A 15,992-nucleotide genomic window follows, 5' to 3' on the forward strand; every position below is an offset into this window, starting at 1 on the left:
CTTTTATAGGTGCGCCATTGAGAGCATTCTGTCTGGATGTATCACTACCTGGTATGGCAACTGTACCATTCAAGATCAGAGATGGTTACTGGAAGTGATGAACTTGGCCTGGACAATCCCAAAGCCAACCTCCCATCTATAGAATCCATCTACCAGGCCCGCTGTCAAGGAAAGGCCGCCAACATTCTCAAAGATCCATCCCACCCTGGCAATGTTTTTCTACAACCTCTACCATCTGGGAGAAGGTACAGAAGCCTGAACATATGCACCAGCTGGTTTCGAAACAATTTCTACCCTACTGTTGTTAGAATGCTGAATGGACTCACAAGCTCTTAGAATTCGCCTTTACCTGTGTTTTGGTTTTTGCAGCCGTTTTTTACCTATTATTTACTTATCTACGCTACTTAACTCTGCGATCTGCCTGTATTGCTCGCTGTGCCTCAGTACACGTGACAATAAATTCAACTGAATTCAATTCAGTTGAGGGCTGGCTGTCAGCAAATTCCCTTTTCCTGATGTTGGATTCCTCAATCAGACAGTGACAGCCATTGAACAAGATTCCTACTCACCCTCCCCCTACCTCCACTGCCCCATAGAAACCCAACAATAAAGGCTCAATTGCCCTTGTAAAGGCCTCAATTGGCAGGAAGGTGAGAACTTATCCTTAGGTCCTCCTGTGACAGACTTTGTTTTGGCAGATATGGAAGAGGAATGGGGGTTGGGGACTCCACCCATTGATTCAATGCATTCCCTCCTGCCACCAAACGTGCTGCTTGCCATTAAAATCTGCCTTATGATTCTAATCTGTGACTTCAACATAATTTCATTCTGTATTTTAGTCCTAATTACGAGTGTTTTTTTGTCCTTGTGGTGTAAAGTCTTGCAGGGCGAGCCTGCACACTTCAGTTCTATCCACAAAATAAGAAACAGACCTCACCCAAGGCTTGATTTGTTGCAGACTGTTTGACAGCTGATGTATAATTGAAATAAGCTGGTCTAGAAATCTAAGGATCTTGTAAATGCAGAGAGGGCTCAGTTTTCTCTTTTACTGTCCCACAGAAATTGTAACGTAAATTAGTATTGCATTTTACTATTCCTATTCTATTTCTCCTCTTCTTTCGAGCTTCGAACCAAATCCTTTCTTTCTCAACAACTGAACGTAACTTGGCTCCTGGCCACATTTTGTTATGGGTTCAAGGATCGTGTAACTTAACATAAATCCTTGTACATTGCTTTACTGAGGACTGGGCGATGTTTAATGCTATTTACGATGCTGTTCTTTTGCAACAGTTTCTCTCAAGAAATAAGAACACATGGAAAGTATTCCCTTAGTGAAGCGTTAAGTAACATTCTCCAAAGACTTACGTACTTTGAAGTCGTTCTGAAGTTATTGGCAAGCCCTGTTCATTTTTGTTGTACGCTTACCAAAAACATAATTGAATCAAAATGGGCAGTTTGTGGAGATTGATACCACAATATGCAAATTATAGTGAAAAAAACCTTATTTTCCCGATGTCTTATCTGTACTGTAACTGTAACCATCATGCCTCATTTGGTTAATGGGCTCTATTTCCAGTGTTACTTAACACTAGCAGAGCTCAGACCCAGAGTGATGACATAGCAGCTTTATAGTTGAGGGGTGTCCACCTCTCCCACTGTTGTTGTCAGTGCTGTGCCACAGAAGTCTGGCAGCCTCCTCTTTCTCCAGAGACTAGTATACAGCACTTAATATTTGATTCTTGCCCTCTTTTTCTCTGTTGCTCATTCTTTGGAATTAAGAAACAAAAGACTTCAAGCAAAGGTAGGCGAGTGGATTTCAGTTTAGCTTAACAATGATTGCAGTGTGAAAATATGTTGAGATAACTTGCTCTTTTTTCTAAAGCTACTTTCAGAAATGTTTCTTGTGCAGAAAACAAGCCTGGATCATTGCTTTTTTAACCCTTGAATGATGATTTAGCAATATTTATGTTGCAAGTAGGATCACAATTAAGAGTGTACTGCATGAATCTATACATTTTTGTAGGTTAGTGGATAACATTGAATGTGTTAAATCAAGAATGGAGGACTGCTTCTGATAATGTAGGAATGAAAAACATAATTAATAAAATGTAATACGACTGATTTGTGTTCTGTGACCAAAGTACATAGAGAACCTTGTGAATTTATGTAGAAAGTGCTCCTTAACAAATTACTACTCTTTATGTCTACAACGAGATAGGCAACACTGCAAGGAAAGGAACGGTAATTGTTGAAAGATACATGGGGTTTATTGTGGAAATAATGTCAAAGCAATATTTTGTGATTTTAGTGCAGGGGCCAAACACAGTGCTACAAGTATGTAGACCTCTTGTCTGCACATTCCAGACAAGAGGATATCTGTCTTAGATAAGCTCAGTTGTTCATTCGGAGCAAGCCAGATTCATGTTTGAAAAAGAAAATCAGTCAAAGACAGTATTCAACATTCTTCATCTGATAGGAAACAGAAGCAGTCAGAAGCTGTCAATGCAGGTGGCAGTGTTACTGGTTCATAGAGTTAGTTGTTCGACTCTGAAGAGCTCGCTGGTTGGGTTGTTGTGATCTCTGTTTATTGAATTTTACAGGTCACCCAGTGTATACTGTGACCTGTGTTAAGGCTGAAACTGAAGTGCCCTATTGCTAATTGTGACAAAGGTGGAGGCACAGGATGTTGTGGCAGAATCATCCTTCTGAGATTTCAATCTTTGACCATTATACTCTGGTCAAATTACCAACAGTGTTCTCAGAGGAAGCTCATTTTTAAATGCCGGGACATTAGAGATTGCATCAGTTATTTAGTGCTCCCTGAAACTGATTTTTTTCTCCTTCTATTCAGAACTACTGTACAGGCTCAAAGGGAGTGAAGGGGTTTCTTACACAATCCAGGAGTGAGTTTATGATAATAAATGTTATAGTTCCTTAAACAGAAATATGTGCCAATGATTGATTTCAAGGTTACTGAGTGCTAATAAAGCAAAATAAGGACATAGAAGGTTTTAAATGAAACTTTTTGCTGTGATGAGTGGAATATTGCTGCTGCAGACCAGTCTGTGTGAGCTCACCTCTTTCAAATGCTGTTCCACTAATTACAACCATTGCTTGCTCCCAATCAGTAAAACAGAAGAGTGTTTCCATTACCACTAATTATCTTGTTGTACTTTAGGTTGCTGTAAATTGATGCTCTCATACGGAATTTATCATCATTGGCTTAGACAGAATGACAACACACCAAGTTAATTAAAATCTCCACTGACTGAAAGGGTGAATTTTTATACAAAGATATTTTCTTTGAGTGTCCATGTAGGGAAATATATAGACACTGAGGCTGAAATGCTAAAGCTTGTTTTCCTTGACACTAGATTGCCTCAGAGTTTCTTCCAAAAGATTTTTTTGTCAGCTCTTTCTGTGGACCCCTGTAACTGTGGTTCCTCCTTTTAATTGGATCTGGACTTCTGTGCAGATTAACTGTTTATGGCAACAGGCCATTCCACCCATCCTGTCAATACTCATGCCCTTGGTCTAAGGGGCATCCTGAACTGATCCCATCCTCTTGTTCCCCAGCCCACACCTATTCAATATCCACCTTCATTTTGGTGAAAAGAGAAAATGAATTTGCAAAGTAATTGCTGAAACCATTGTGATTGACAGCTTCACATCCTATCAATCATCATGGTCTCTCCAAGGCACTTTCCCATTTTGTCACCACAACTATGCTAGAGGGGATCTTGAGGATCTGCTGGAGCTGACATGGTCGGGGGATTATCAGAGTCATACCATCTCAGGCAGATAGGAGCATAGGAACAGTAGGACATCATTCAGTGGCTTGACCATTCAATGAGATCATGGCTGAACTGTACCTCATCACCAGTTACTTGCCATTTCTCCAGATCCTCCCACTTCTTTTGCCAAAAAGAAATTTAATGGATCTCATTTAATAATCCACCCTCCTAGTCTCCGTGTGCCCTTTGATGGCAACAGATTACCCCATCTGCTAATTGCCCCCATCTAACCCTGCTTAAATGGGCAAGGGAATGGTCTGGTAGAAAGATATATCGGTTCCTCTTTTGAAAGGTCAGAAGTTAAGCATTTTCTGAATATTCCAGACATGGGATTTTCCTTTTGGTACCAAGTTCTTCAAAAGAAACCTACCAGTATATCCTTTTGCTCTATAGGGGCACAGTTGGCATGACCAGCAGTACTTTTGATGCTGCCACATTCTGCAGATTAGTCTCCCCAGCCCCATTTAATAGTAAATGGAATCACTGCCTGCACTTTATGCAAAATACCTTGTATTACATCAGACCACAAGAAGGCAGGTGTAACTACTGCTCACGTTCCCTGTCTGTAACCAGGAAGAAATTATGCCTTTCCCCTTCCTTCTGGATAGAAATCTGCCAATGCTCATAGTGCCCCCCCATGCCAGAAAGCATATCAGCACTCAAATGCAATAGGAAATCCAGGGAAAATTTCTTCTTGCCTTTGCTTTTAGTTTTCTAAAACTGTCAATCATGATGACGATATCATCATAAGCATGGACCAGGTGTGCATGATGGAAAACACAAAACAATTATGACATGGATAAGAAAGAAGACAGTGGAAGACACTGAAACAAACATTAAATAACTGTCAGATAAATCACCTTCTGAATGAAACAGCTAGTCTGTGGTGTGTTGTTGGAATAACATAGATACCTTTCATAACCTCAAAAATATTATTTTTTCCTACTCCAGCAGGCTTTACATCAAAGTAGAAAAATATCTGATGAGTTATACAAAAAATTCTGAAAAGAGAGACATCTTACTGAAATTCTTTATCTTGCCATCATCAGGACAAATGCGAGAATGCCAAACTTCAAACAATCACAAAAATTTTAGTCTTCAGAAGAAAGCATGCTGTGATCTTTTAAAAGTACATTTTTGCACATTTCCTGATGAATGGACGATTAAAATCTTCAGTAACATGTCTCATTTTAGTAATAGCTACATTATATAACGTTCATGTTTTATTGTGGAACATCTCCAGAACACTGGGAACACTTGAATGTTGACAAAATACTTTATTTGCACAGCATAGAGAAATAGTGTCTTGTTGATAGAACGAAAATAACTGTAGCAATTAACATGTCCTTCCTGTCAAATGGAAGCCATTGTCAGTCTATATGTAGCTAAATTGAGGAGCCAACTATTATAGCCCCTCTTAGAATAGCAATGTTTTGTTTGTTTCCCTCTCAAAAAATACCATGAAACATATTAGTTGTTATTCTAAGTCACAGTTCACTAGAAACCAGAGTTGTTCCATTCACAACAACATTGGATGCTTTCTCGACCTCCAACCAGGCATCGAGAGATCAACAAGTTCCCAACAGAGTTAATGTCCAGCAATAGTTGGAGAGTGGCAACAGGCAAAAATTCTGGGTGACACTGTATATTTATGAGCCATGCCCATAAAAGAATGTCTACACATGAAATGAATTTGCTACGTGTAACGCAAAACCAATTAGTGTGTAGCTGTTTAGATAGATCATCATTCTTGCTGGCATCCCCCCAATTCTACACTCATTCAACCTTATGATATCCAAAACTTTGTTGCCCATGCCCTAACTCAGCTGAAGTCCCATTTACCCATCACCACTGGCTCACTGGCATTGGCTCCTGATTACAAGCAGCTCCTCAATTCGATAATTTTTATTGATTTTTGTTTTCCAAATCTTTTCATCCCTCCCAATCTTTAATATCTTCCGGTCCTGCAGATCTGTGAGCTATCCATGCTTTTCCAATTCCAACCACCTAAACTTCTACCTTTGGTGGCTATACCTTTAGCTGCTCAGGCTGTAAGCTCAGAATTCCAGAGCCTCTCTGACTCACTGTTTCTCTTAAATGCACCTGAAAGCGCACCTTTTTTGCGCAAGGTTTTAATCATGTGACTTAATATCTCCTTTATGTGGCTCAGATGCAAATATTTTTTGACCACTCAAATTAGATTTTTCTAGTGATACAGATAATCATGTTCCAATGAATGTTTTGCAGTTCAGCTCAATCCTGCTAATATTCAGTAGCCATACAGATACCACTGCATGTACAGTGTTCAGAATGGTTGAGTTCAGCTATAATATCGCCAAGGTCTCCGTGACCAATGTTCTTATATTTCTGATCAGAGATGTGGTTGTACACCTATGGAGCAGTTGGAACTTGCACCTGAGCCTCCTGGCTCAGAGGTGGGGATACTACCATTGTACACAACAACCACCTCCTCTTGATTGATATTAAATACTGACAACAAGCCTCAGGCTTGCCTGATCTGCCTCACTGATCAGCAGACCACTGTGGGTTCATCCAGCTAGTTATTGGATAGGTCCTTAACAATAAAGGGAAAATACTGCAGATGCTGGAACTCTGAAATAAAATTGGTGAGCGCTGGACCAGCAAGTCCTGCGTAGCTATGAAGGGAGAGAAAGTTAGAATCATAGAATCCCTACAGTATGGAAACAGGCCCTTTGGCCCAACAAGTCCACACCAACTATCCGAAGAGTATCGCACCGAGAGAGAGAGCGAGAGACAGAAAGAGAGATAGAAAGTGAGAGGGATGAGGGACCTGGAAGGGGGGATGGAGAGAAACTGTTCCCACTTATGAAAAGTTCATGATGAAAATAACACAGACTTAAAGTCAGATTTGCAAAAGAAGCAAAGATGATGTGAGCAAAGCTTTTTTTCTACACGGGGAGTAGTTCGGGTCTGGAATGCATAGCTTGAAGATGGGATAAAAACAAATACATGCATATGGTATTCAACTGTAACTCTGGCCATGTGGGGGCTGGGACACCTCATGCCCTGACATCAGGATCCTGAAGCCAAAGTAAAATCAGTTCTAATTTTTGTAATGGACTTCATCAATTCAACTGGTCAATCTTTCAGGGATAATATTTGACCTCCTGATTTGAAGCCAAGCAAAATTGCATTGAAAAACCCTGACGTTCATTGCTCAGTAGTAATGCAGGATGTTCACTAAACATATATATGTTATTTCTTTGAGATACAAGTAATAATTCCATGCCTTTTCTCTACACACAGCTTCACCATACATTCCTGAGATGAAGGCCATTCAACTTCCTGTATTTGCTTTGCTGGTTAGCAGCGTACTTTGTCAGTATGACTACAATGAATACTTTGGTTACTACAACCTAATAAATTTACAGGCCCCAACTTATCCAGTTTGCTCTGTTGAGTGTGACTGTCCACTAAATTTCCCCACTGCCATGTATTGCAACCATCGCAAACTTAAATCCATCCCTTTGGTACCAGCGGAAATAAAGTACCTTTACCTCCACAGCAACCAGCTCACTGGCATTCCAAATAATGCATTTGAAAATGCCACTGGTCTCCAATGGCTGGTCTTGGATGACAATCAGATTACTAGTGACAACGTAGGAAAGAATGCATTCTCAAAGCTAAAAAGCCTGAAGAGGTTGTACCTAAACAGGAACAATCTGACAGACGTTGTCCGTGGCCTACCAAAGTCATTAAAGGAACTGAGGCTTTCATCGAACAGGATCTCAAAGGTTGGAAACACCTTAAGAGGACTGGAAAACTTGACAACTCTTCAACTCAATGACAACAAATTGAAAGATGTTGGATCTTTGAGTGGATTGAAGTCTTTGACATACCTTGATTTAAGTGGCAATCAATTAGCAAAACTTCCTGATGATCCTCCAGAAGGCATAGAGATGTTTTATGTGACAAACAACAAGATTAAAAGCATTCCAAAGGACTACTTTAACAAGATAAAAGACCTACAGTACCTACGTATGTCACATAATGAAATTACGGATGACGGTATCCCTGATAAAATCTTCAACATCACCTCACTCATTGAGTTGGACCTTGCATACAATGATTTGAAGAGCATCCCGCTTGTTAATGAAAGACTCGAAAATCTGTACCTACAGGCAAATAAAATTGACAGTAAGTCTGACTGTGTTTCACTCATGATAGCATCAAGTTCAGATGTTAAAAGACACAAAATAAAATGAGGAAGTTAGGACTAAACTATTAAGTCAAAGTGTGCACCGTTCATAGAAAAAATTTGAAAAAATATTAAAACAGAACTGTAACATAGAAATGAATTCCAATTCAGCTGAATTGAACCATGAATATTGGAGGTTTTTTTCTCTTCCTCAGGTTACTTATACTCTTAAAAGATAATTCTTATAGATAGATGTACTAATATCTATTTTGATATCACTATAAACAAAACATCTTCTGAATTCAGGCCAAATCTGATACCTGCAATATTTCAATGATATGGCAATTTATGGAAAAATTTAACTTCTAAATAGCTGAAGATAATTTGCATTTTGTATGATACAGTACTGGTAGCTTCAGGGTAAATGGAAGGAAAATTGGTCAGCACTGCCACATCTGTTTGGTTGGAATTACCATGCTAAATTAGCACAAGACAACCTTTTTCGATATTCAGGTTGTCTACTGGAAACAAGTAACATAATATAAAACCGTGAACTGAAACATGTTCAGTTCAGCAAAACACTGAAGAGGGAAACACACGATCAACCGAAGGTATTTGCTCCTAATACACAACAATTCTTATTAATTAATTTCCTGCCACTATTCATTACTTTCAATACATAAAGAGGCCATTCGACCCAAACAGTCCCGCTACTAGTGTTCATAATCCACGTTAGCCTCCTTTTATTATACTTCACGTACGTCCCCTGTATTCTCTTCTCCCTCAAAACACTTTTTGAACTTCCTCTTACATGCATTTATACTATTCACTTCAAGCACTCCCTATGATAGCAAGCTCCATGTTCTCACTCTGGGGAAAGAGGCTTTTTTATGATTTCCCTATTATATTTACTAGAGATTGTGTAAGAGGTGGTGGGATGATTGCTGGTATAGCCGTTAGCACTGCTGTCTCACCGTACCAAGGACTCAGGTTCAATCCCACCTTTGGGTGGTTGTCTATATGAAGCTTACATGTTCTCTTCCTTTCTGCTGGGTGCTTGGTTTCCTCCTACAGTCAAAATGTGCAGGTTAGATGTGCCATGTTAAAAAAAAGGTGCCTTATAGTATCCAGGGATGTGTAGGTTAGCCATGATTAATAGCCCATGTTGGGGGGGAGGGGAGACAGGGGATTGTTAGTCTGGGTGGGATGCTCTTCAGAGGGTTGGTGCACACTCAATGGGCCAAATGGCTTCTTTCTGCACTATAGGGATTCTATCCTGTAATAATGGCCTCTGGTCTATTTGTTACTCGCCACAAGCAGAAAATGTTATTGGGTCTACAGGAAACATGATGTGCGAGGTGACTTTTTTAAGCAGAATGCAAACTCTCCATTTCCTGGCAGCAGGTTGAGATGCAGAGGTTTGGTCAGCTGCAACATATTGAGCCTTATATTGGCCCGTGTCAAGTTTTGGCTTGCAACACCATTGTATGCAATGGATATTTATTACATAAAACCTTTTTGTAATTCCAATGAAGAAACAATGGCACATGAAACTCTTGTGGTACCCAGTTCATGTTTATTTAGAGGTGACTTGCACCAACTAGCTTTGTGCTATGTAGTCACTGTGCAACATCAGTGGTTTTCTGTCCTTAACTCTCTGACGCGAGCAAGGGGAGCAGGAGAATGACAGCTTGGATCGGTAGCTTTGGGTCAGTAAGGATGGGTCAGTGGTGAGATGGTTGTAGAGGCATGGAGTGTAGAAAAGGGTAGAGCGTGGTGTTGTTGAAACAGGTAGTCAGTGTAAGAAGGTGAGGAATCTGAAGGGTGCTGTCAGTGCTGTCCAGATGTAAGTCCACCTCAAGGTGTTGGCTGACAGAGTCCTTATACTGCCTTATGTTTTACAACATCACAATGATCCCCTCTGAGGATGCTCTGTGAGAACGTCCTTCAAATGCATAGAAGGGAGAGTCAGCTAAGCCTACAGCTTCTACCATTTCACACAGAAAAGTGAGTACAGCATTGGACAATAACTCAAACATTCAATAAAGAGTGAACATAAAAACATTATTTCCCTTCCAAAGAAAGAAATGTCCCTAACATCCCTGTAAACATCATGCATGCCAGTCATAAGACTGGAAGATGATAACGTGTAGGAGCAGAAATAGGCCATTCAACCCACTGAGTTTATTCTATCATTTAATTAAATCATGACTGATCTGATATTCATCAAATCCACTTTCGTCCATTATCCCCATAATTGTTCAATCCTTTACTGATTCAAAATCTGTTGATCTCAACCTTGAATCTAATTAACCATGAAGTAGTCCATCTATTTAGATCTCTTACTGACTTTGTCTAATCAAATACAGGTAACATGCACTTGATTAAAGTGAAACCAGTGCAATGTGAAATATTTATAAATGAAATTTAATTTTGAAAAATACCCTTTGTGCTCTCAGGTCTAATGTGAAGGGAATTGGTCAAGAAAGTTGTGTCCATGAAGCAGAGTCTCCCTGTCTGATCAGGAGCCTCTTCTATAGCCGACTTGTTGAGACAGTATGGTCAGCTGACAGTGGTTTTACTTCCTCTGCCATGTGATTACGCATGTCTCCTGTGCACATCTTGGCACTTTCACTCAATTTGGAATTGTGTAGGAATTGGAGAGCAGAAGTAGAGTCTCCTTCTTGTTGCATCTTTGGGAACGTTGCACTGCTGGCGAAATCTTCCACATTCTCTCAGATCAAATCTATCAAAACTGTTTGTAATGCCATTTGTTAGGTCAGATTTCTCTTTCCATGGAGAGAAGAATATTATTGTGCCAATTTGGATGCTGCCATATTTTTTACTGGCAAGGTGATTTACAAGTAAGAAACTTTTGAGAGTGTCAAGAGATTTGGCCATTTCTTTTCATAATGGCCATGCTCACCTGTGTTGCCGCTTCTAGTGGTCTGTATGTCTGTTCTCCTAAATCCCTTTGAGTATCTACCCCAGCGAGAATTTTCTTTTCTAAGTAATATATGACTATTTACTTTTCTTTCTCAAATGTTATACCTCACATTGATCTAGTTTTAAACGCAATCACATATCACTTTAACATTTTAATTTTGTTCATTTATTGTTCCAAATTGTTGCCATCCTCCAGAATTTAGTTCCTAGTTTATCAGCAAATTTAGAAATTGACTGTTTTTTTATTCCAGTGTATAAACGATTAGTGTGGATCCCCACTTTCCATCTTTAGACATTCTGAATAGTTTTCCATTACTTCACACTAACTAATAATTTCAGGCGGATTATTTGAAAAGTAGCAGTGAGACCACTTTTGTCATACCCTAGACTGGACACATTGCACCTTTTGATTATTAAATCCATGAACACATTAAGATATCAGTTAGATTAGTTCACACTGCAATATTTTCCTGGCTGGCATTAATAACAGCCAAGAAATCCTCTCATTATAGAATCCCTACCGAGTGGAAGCAGGCCTCTTGGCCCATTGAGTCCACACCGACCTTTTAAAGCAACCCATTCCCTCTACCCTATCCCTGTAATTTCCTTGACTAATCCACCAACTCTGCATACCCTTGGACATTATACACTGGAATAAAAAAAAGTCAATTTCTAAATTTGCTGATAAACTAGGAACTAAATTCTGGAGGATGGCAACAATTTGGAACAATAAATGAACAAAATTAAAATGTTAAAGTGATAAGTGATTGCATAGCCAATTCTCTAAGCCTACACATATTTGGACCATGGGAGGAAACTGGAGCACTCAGAGGAAACATACACAGACACAGGGAAAATGTACAAACTCCACACAGTCACCCAAGGCTGGAATTTAACTTGGATCCCTGGCATTGTGAGGCAGCATTGCTGACCGCTGAACCACCAGGCCATCTTAGACTTCTTAGTTAACTGCTCATAGTTAATACACAGTTCATTGGGAAGCTCATCACTGTCCTAGGTTAAGACCCTCATACAAGACAAGCAACATAATCTTAAGAGAATCTATACAGCTATGGTCCTCTAAGATAGTCTTATGGTACAGTGGGTGATTTGGCTAACTTTCAACGAATAGCTTCAGGTTCAAATCCCACCCCAGGATTTGCATAACAAGGAAGGTGCATTCAGAACACAGCCAAACAGGTTGATTACCAACTTGCAAATCTTACCAATATGTCAGGCAGTATGTGGAGTATACCCTTTAAGCTACAAAGCCTCTGCTTTAATCTGTTCTGGAAAATGGAAGCTACAGAAATGGACCTAAGTGTGTGCTTTGTTTGTCTCATGAATCTCTCAATTAAGGGAAACCTCCCAAGTCTTCAGTCCTATCTCTGTAATCTAATCACCCTCTTAGATCTCTGTGTCCTCTAATTCTAGCCTCTTGTGCGCTCCCAATTAATTGTTCAGTCACTGGGAGTCATGACTTCAGTTACCAAGTGCCTAAACTTGAATTTCCTTCCGAACCTTCAGCACCTCCCCTCCTTTCTAATGTGTTGCTTAAAATCCTATCTCTTTCACCAAGATGTTTTGATTATCTGTCACATTAGCTTCTGACGTGATTTAATGTCAAATTTTGTTCAATACCCATGAAGTATCTTGGGACAAGGCATGTGTAAATGCAAGCTGGTGTTGTAGACAATTATTTGGACACAGATTCTTGACAGCACTATTACCATTATCTGAAACTCTTAATATATTTATATACCTTGTGTTTATAGACGTTTTCATCTAAATGTAATAATCTATGCCAATAAACTAATCTCCACTATGATAGGAAATGGTGACATATTTAGACTTTGTGCTAAATTATGCATTATTTCCCAAACATTAGAATGCTCAAAGACATTAAACTTTAAATCCGAGACGCTCCATATATTGCTGAAATGTTGCACTTAGCTTTATATTACAAGAATCAATATTCCTTGGGTCACTCTAATACAGTGAGTGTCTCTAAATCTCTGAATCTTCATTTTGCAGAGTTTACCTTGCAGAGCTTCTGTCGTGTTACTGGACCATTGGATTTCTCCAGCATCAGGCACCTGCGTCTGGATGGTAACAACATCTCTCGAGCCAGTGTGCCCTATGATCTGATCCGATGTCTGCCCCTGGCCTCGGATATTACACTTGATTTTTGATCTACATCCACTTAATTGGGAAGACCTGAGGGCAGACTTTAACTCTGTGTAGCTGTCTGTCTTGTCCTCCTGCCTCACCCCCAACCCCAAATTCCCCAAGGTTTCCCAGTTAGATTTGTTCACTTGTTAACACATCATGTCATGCATACTAACACTTTTCGATCTTATATCTTCACATAACCATAACTTTTCTACTAGATTTTCAAACAGCTAAAGAAAACCAACAGAATTATCGAAAAGAAAGGAACGTAACAGTAAGTGGAGGTTAAGAGTAAAGCTGCATAATGTGGAAAGAAGGTATTCTTTCAAAATGGAAGGTATTTGGGATCTTTTCAAGGATACATTTGAATCAACCGTCTGTTGTACACATATTCAGCAATAGTCAAATAAAGCTTGTGATTAGAAGTTACAAAAAAGAAAAGTTCAGTGATTGCAATGCTAAAATTAAATCAACTTACTTTCCTGTATTATGAGAATCCTCTTTTGCTCTGTTCTTTATAATAACGATACAAATATTACAAAGGAACTTTTAAAAGATTCAGCTCTTTTATAACCAACTATGTTCTGTGCAAACTTGCCATTCAAATTACGCAGTTCAGAAGATTTTTCAAATAATTCCTCACCAAAATATTATTTTCGTAAGTCCTCTAAAAGATTATCAACTTGTACTGACTCAAATAGTATCTGCGCTATCTATAATTACTGTATTATAGAGTAGGTTTGAAGAAAAACACATAGGATCTGTAGAATGTGGGAGAACAGGAGTTTGATGGGATTTAGCAATTTAAAGCTTGTACAGAAGTTATTATGAAATAAAGATAAACAGTAAACATTATTGTAATAACCAAGTGAGTGGCTTTCTTTCAATAACTTGCTTAAATTTACTTGGCTTAAAAAGCTGGCAGTCTTGCAACTTTTAGGTTAGTTTTTCATAGGGGCAATGAAATATTTTAACCACAGCTTGCATCATACATTGTAAATCATGCATGAGCTTTTACCCATTTTTCTTTGTATGCAAATTTGAGTTTTTGTGCAGGAAATAGAGCATGGTTAATTTAGCAGCAGCAGCCATGGCTGGCTTTAATTTATCTGTTGTATTTTTGGCTTTAGCTGACAGCCTTGAGTCTGCAGTAATGTCCTTAGTATGCAACCATTGCTTACACAGCCAGGTATGCCACTGAGTTTGAGTTTCTTGGGTCTCTCAAATACCAGTGCTATTTGTTTGCAAGGAAATCTATCCAACTGTCAACCAGGCTATAACGTGAGGGCATCTTTTAGGCTCAGAGCACTCCACTTTTGGGGAATGAGCGGACAGTTATCTGACGTTGGTATGTTACACCATTATAATAAGACACTTGCTTCAGCTGATCGCACAATGGTAACCCTGATCAACATGGAAAAACACAGCTGGAAGTGGACTTCACAAGATCTCCGCCAGGATGGGATAGATGTGGAATTATTGAATTTTATAAATCCACAAAAAAGGGTGTTCCAAACAATTGACCTGAAAAATGTATCACTTCTAAATGTAATGAACTGACCTTGTAGTTTTAACTCTGTACACAACTTTTATTTTTCTCACATTAACCATTAAAATATATCTTCACTTTTCTTCAACTGTGCTTTATTTTATTCAATAAATTTGTGAACCTCCACCGATTTGTTATTGATATATAAAGATAAATGCTTCTAATAAAGAAAGACATTTCTGGTACAGAGGCTGCACAGCAGATTCAACACATCAAGCCAAAAAAATCCAAAGAACTGCAGATGCTGGAAAACAGAAACAAAAACACAAGTTGCTAGAAAAACTCAGCAGGTCAGGCAGCATCTGTGGAGAGAAAGCAGAGCCAATGTTTTGGGTTCAGTGACCCTTCCGTTATAAGTAACAAACCTCTTGTTCAATCGAGTATTTGTTTGTTAGATGCTGTTCGAATGCTGGTCAAGGTCATTCCTCCTTCTTCTTGACCCACTGAAGACTGTTTTCACAACAGAGTGGCTAATTTGATCATTTCACAGGGCTTTAAGAGATGCCTCAGAGCAAGAAAGAGATTACAGGATGTGTTTTCCAAGTGGTGCCATGGCTCCAACATTGAGAGGGAAAGGCTGCCCAGAACTCGCATTTACTGAGTGCAGGTCCTCACTGGCCACCTTACCTTGCATCAGTTTCCAAAACAGCTGTTGGATGCTCCACTGCCCCACTGAACAGGAAGGGGCATGGAGGGGACGCTGTGGAACAGGGAGGTAAGGGGTTGGGGCAGGGAGAGTGAGGTCTGGAGTGGGGAGGGGTATGGATGGAGCAGGGAGGGTAAAGAGGGGTTGTGCATGGAGGGGGATGGGGTGGAGCATAAAGGGTAAGGGGGTGGGACAGGGATGCTAAGGGGTGGATCAGTGAAGATAAATGGCTGGAGCAGGGAGAGGAAAGGGGGTTTAGGAAGAGGGGTTGGGGATGGAGCAGGGAGGGGGCCGGAGGTGTGGCAGGGAGGGTAACGGGGTGGAGCAGGTCATGGAACATGGAGAGTCAGCAGAAGGGGTGGAATATGGAGGAGTAGGGAACAGAGCAAGGAGTGGGAGCAAGGGGCACAGCTGAATAGAGATGTTACATGTTGTCTATTAGGTGTAGGGCCAGACATACTGGTCTCAGAGATGCTGAGAAGAATATCAAGAGCGTGAGAGAGAATGTGGGAGGTTTCTGGCTAGGCCAGCATTTATTGCCCATCCCTAGTTGTCCTCAGCAAGGTGGTGGTGAACTGCCTTCTGGGACTGCTGCAGTCTATTTGCTGTCGACCCACAATGCCATTAGAGAGGGAATTCAAGGATTTTGACCCAGCGACAGTGAAGCAATGGCAACACATTTTGAGACGGGATGGTGAGTGGTTT

At 39.9% G+C, this 15,992-nt stretch overlaps 1 protein-coding gene across 1 annotated transcript; it reads left to right on the forward strand.

Annotated features, from left to right (window-relative positions):
• Positions 1-1,550: 1,550 nt before the first annotated feature.
• LOC140457958 (lumican-like) lies at positions 1,551-14,723 on the forward strand. Its single transcript, XM_072551827.1, has 3 exons — positions 1,551-1,801; positions 7,083-7,973; positions 12,955-14,723. The coding sequence occupies exons 2-3, from the start codon at positions 7,103-7,105 to the stop codon at positions 13,110-13,112; spliced, it is 1,029 nt and encodes a 342-aa protein (XP_072407928.1). The 5' UTR covers positions 1,551-1,801; positions 7,083-7,102; the 3' UTR covers positions 13,113-14,723.
• The last annotated feature ends 1,269 nt before the right edge of the window (positions 14,724-15,992 follow it).

This window comes from Chiloscyllium punctatum, chromosome 32, assembly GCF_047496795.1.
Source record: "Chiloscyllium punctatum isolate Juve2018m chromosome 32, sChiPun1.3, whole genome shotgun sequence".
NCBI lineage: Eukaryota > Metazoa > Chordata > Chondrichthyes > Orectolobiformes > Hemiscylliidae > Chiloscyllium > Chiloscyllium punctatum.

Excerpts from the sequence above, each read along its gene's own strand:
- LOC140457958 (XM_072551827.1), top strand. The coding sequence starts at position 7,103 with ATGAAGGCCATTCAACTTCCTGTATTTGCTTTGCTGGTTAGCAGCGTA. Across the intron at positions 7,974-12,954 it reads ACAGGCAAATAAAATTGACA|AGTTTACCTTGCAGAGCTTC; the intron begins GTAAGTCTGACT and ends TTCATTTTGCAG.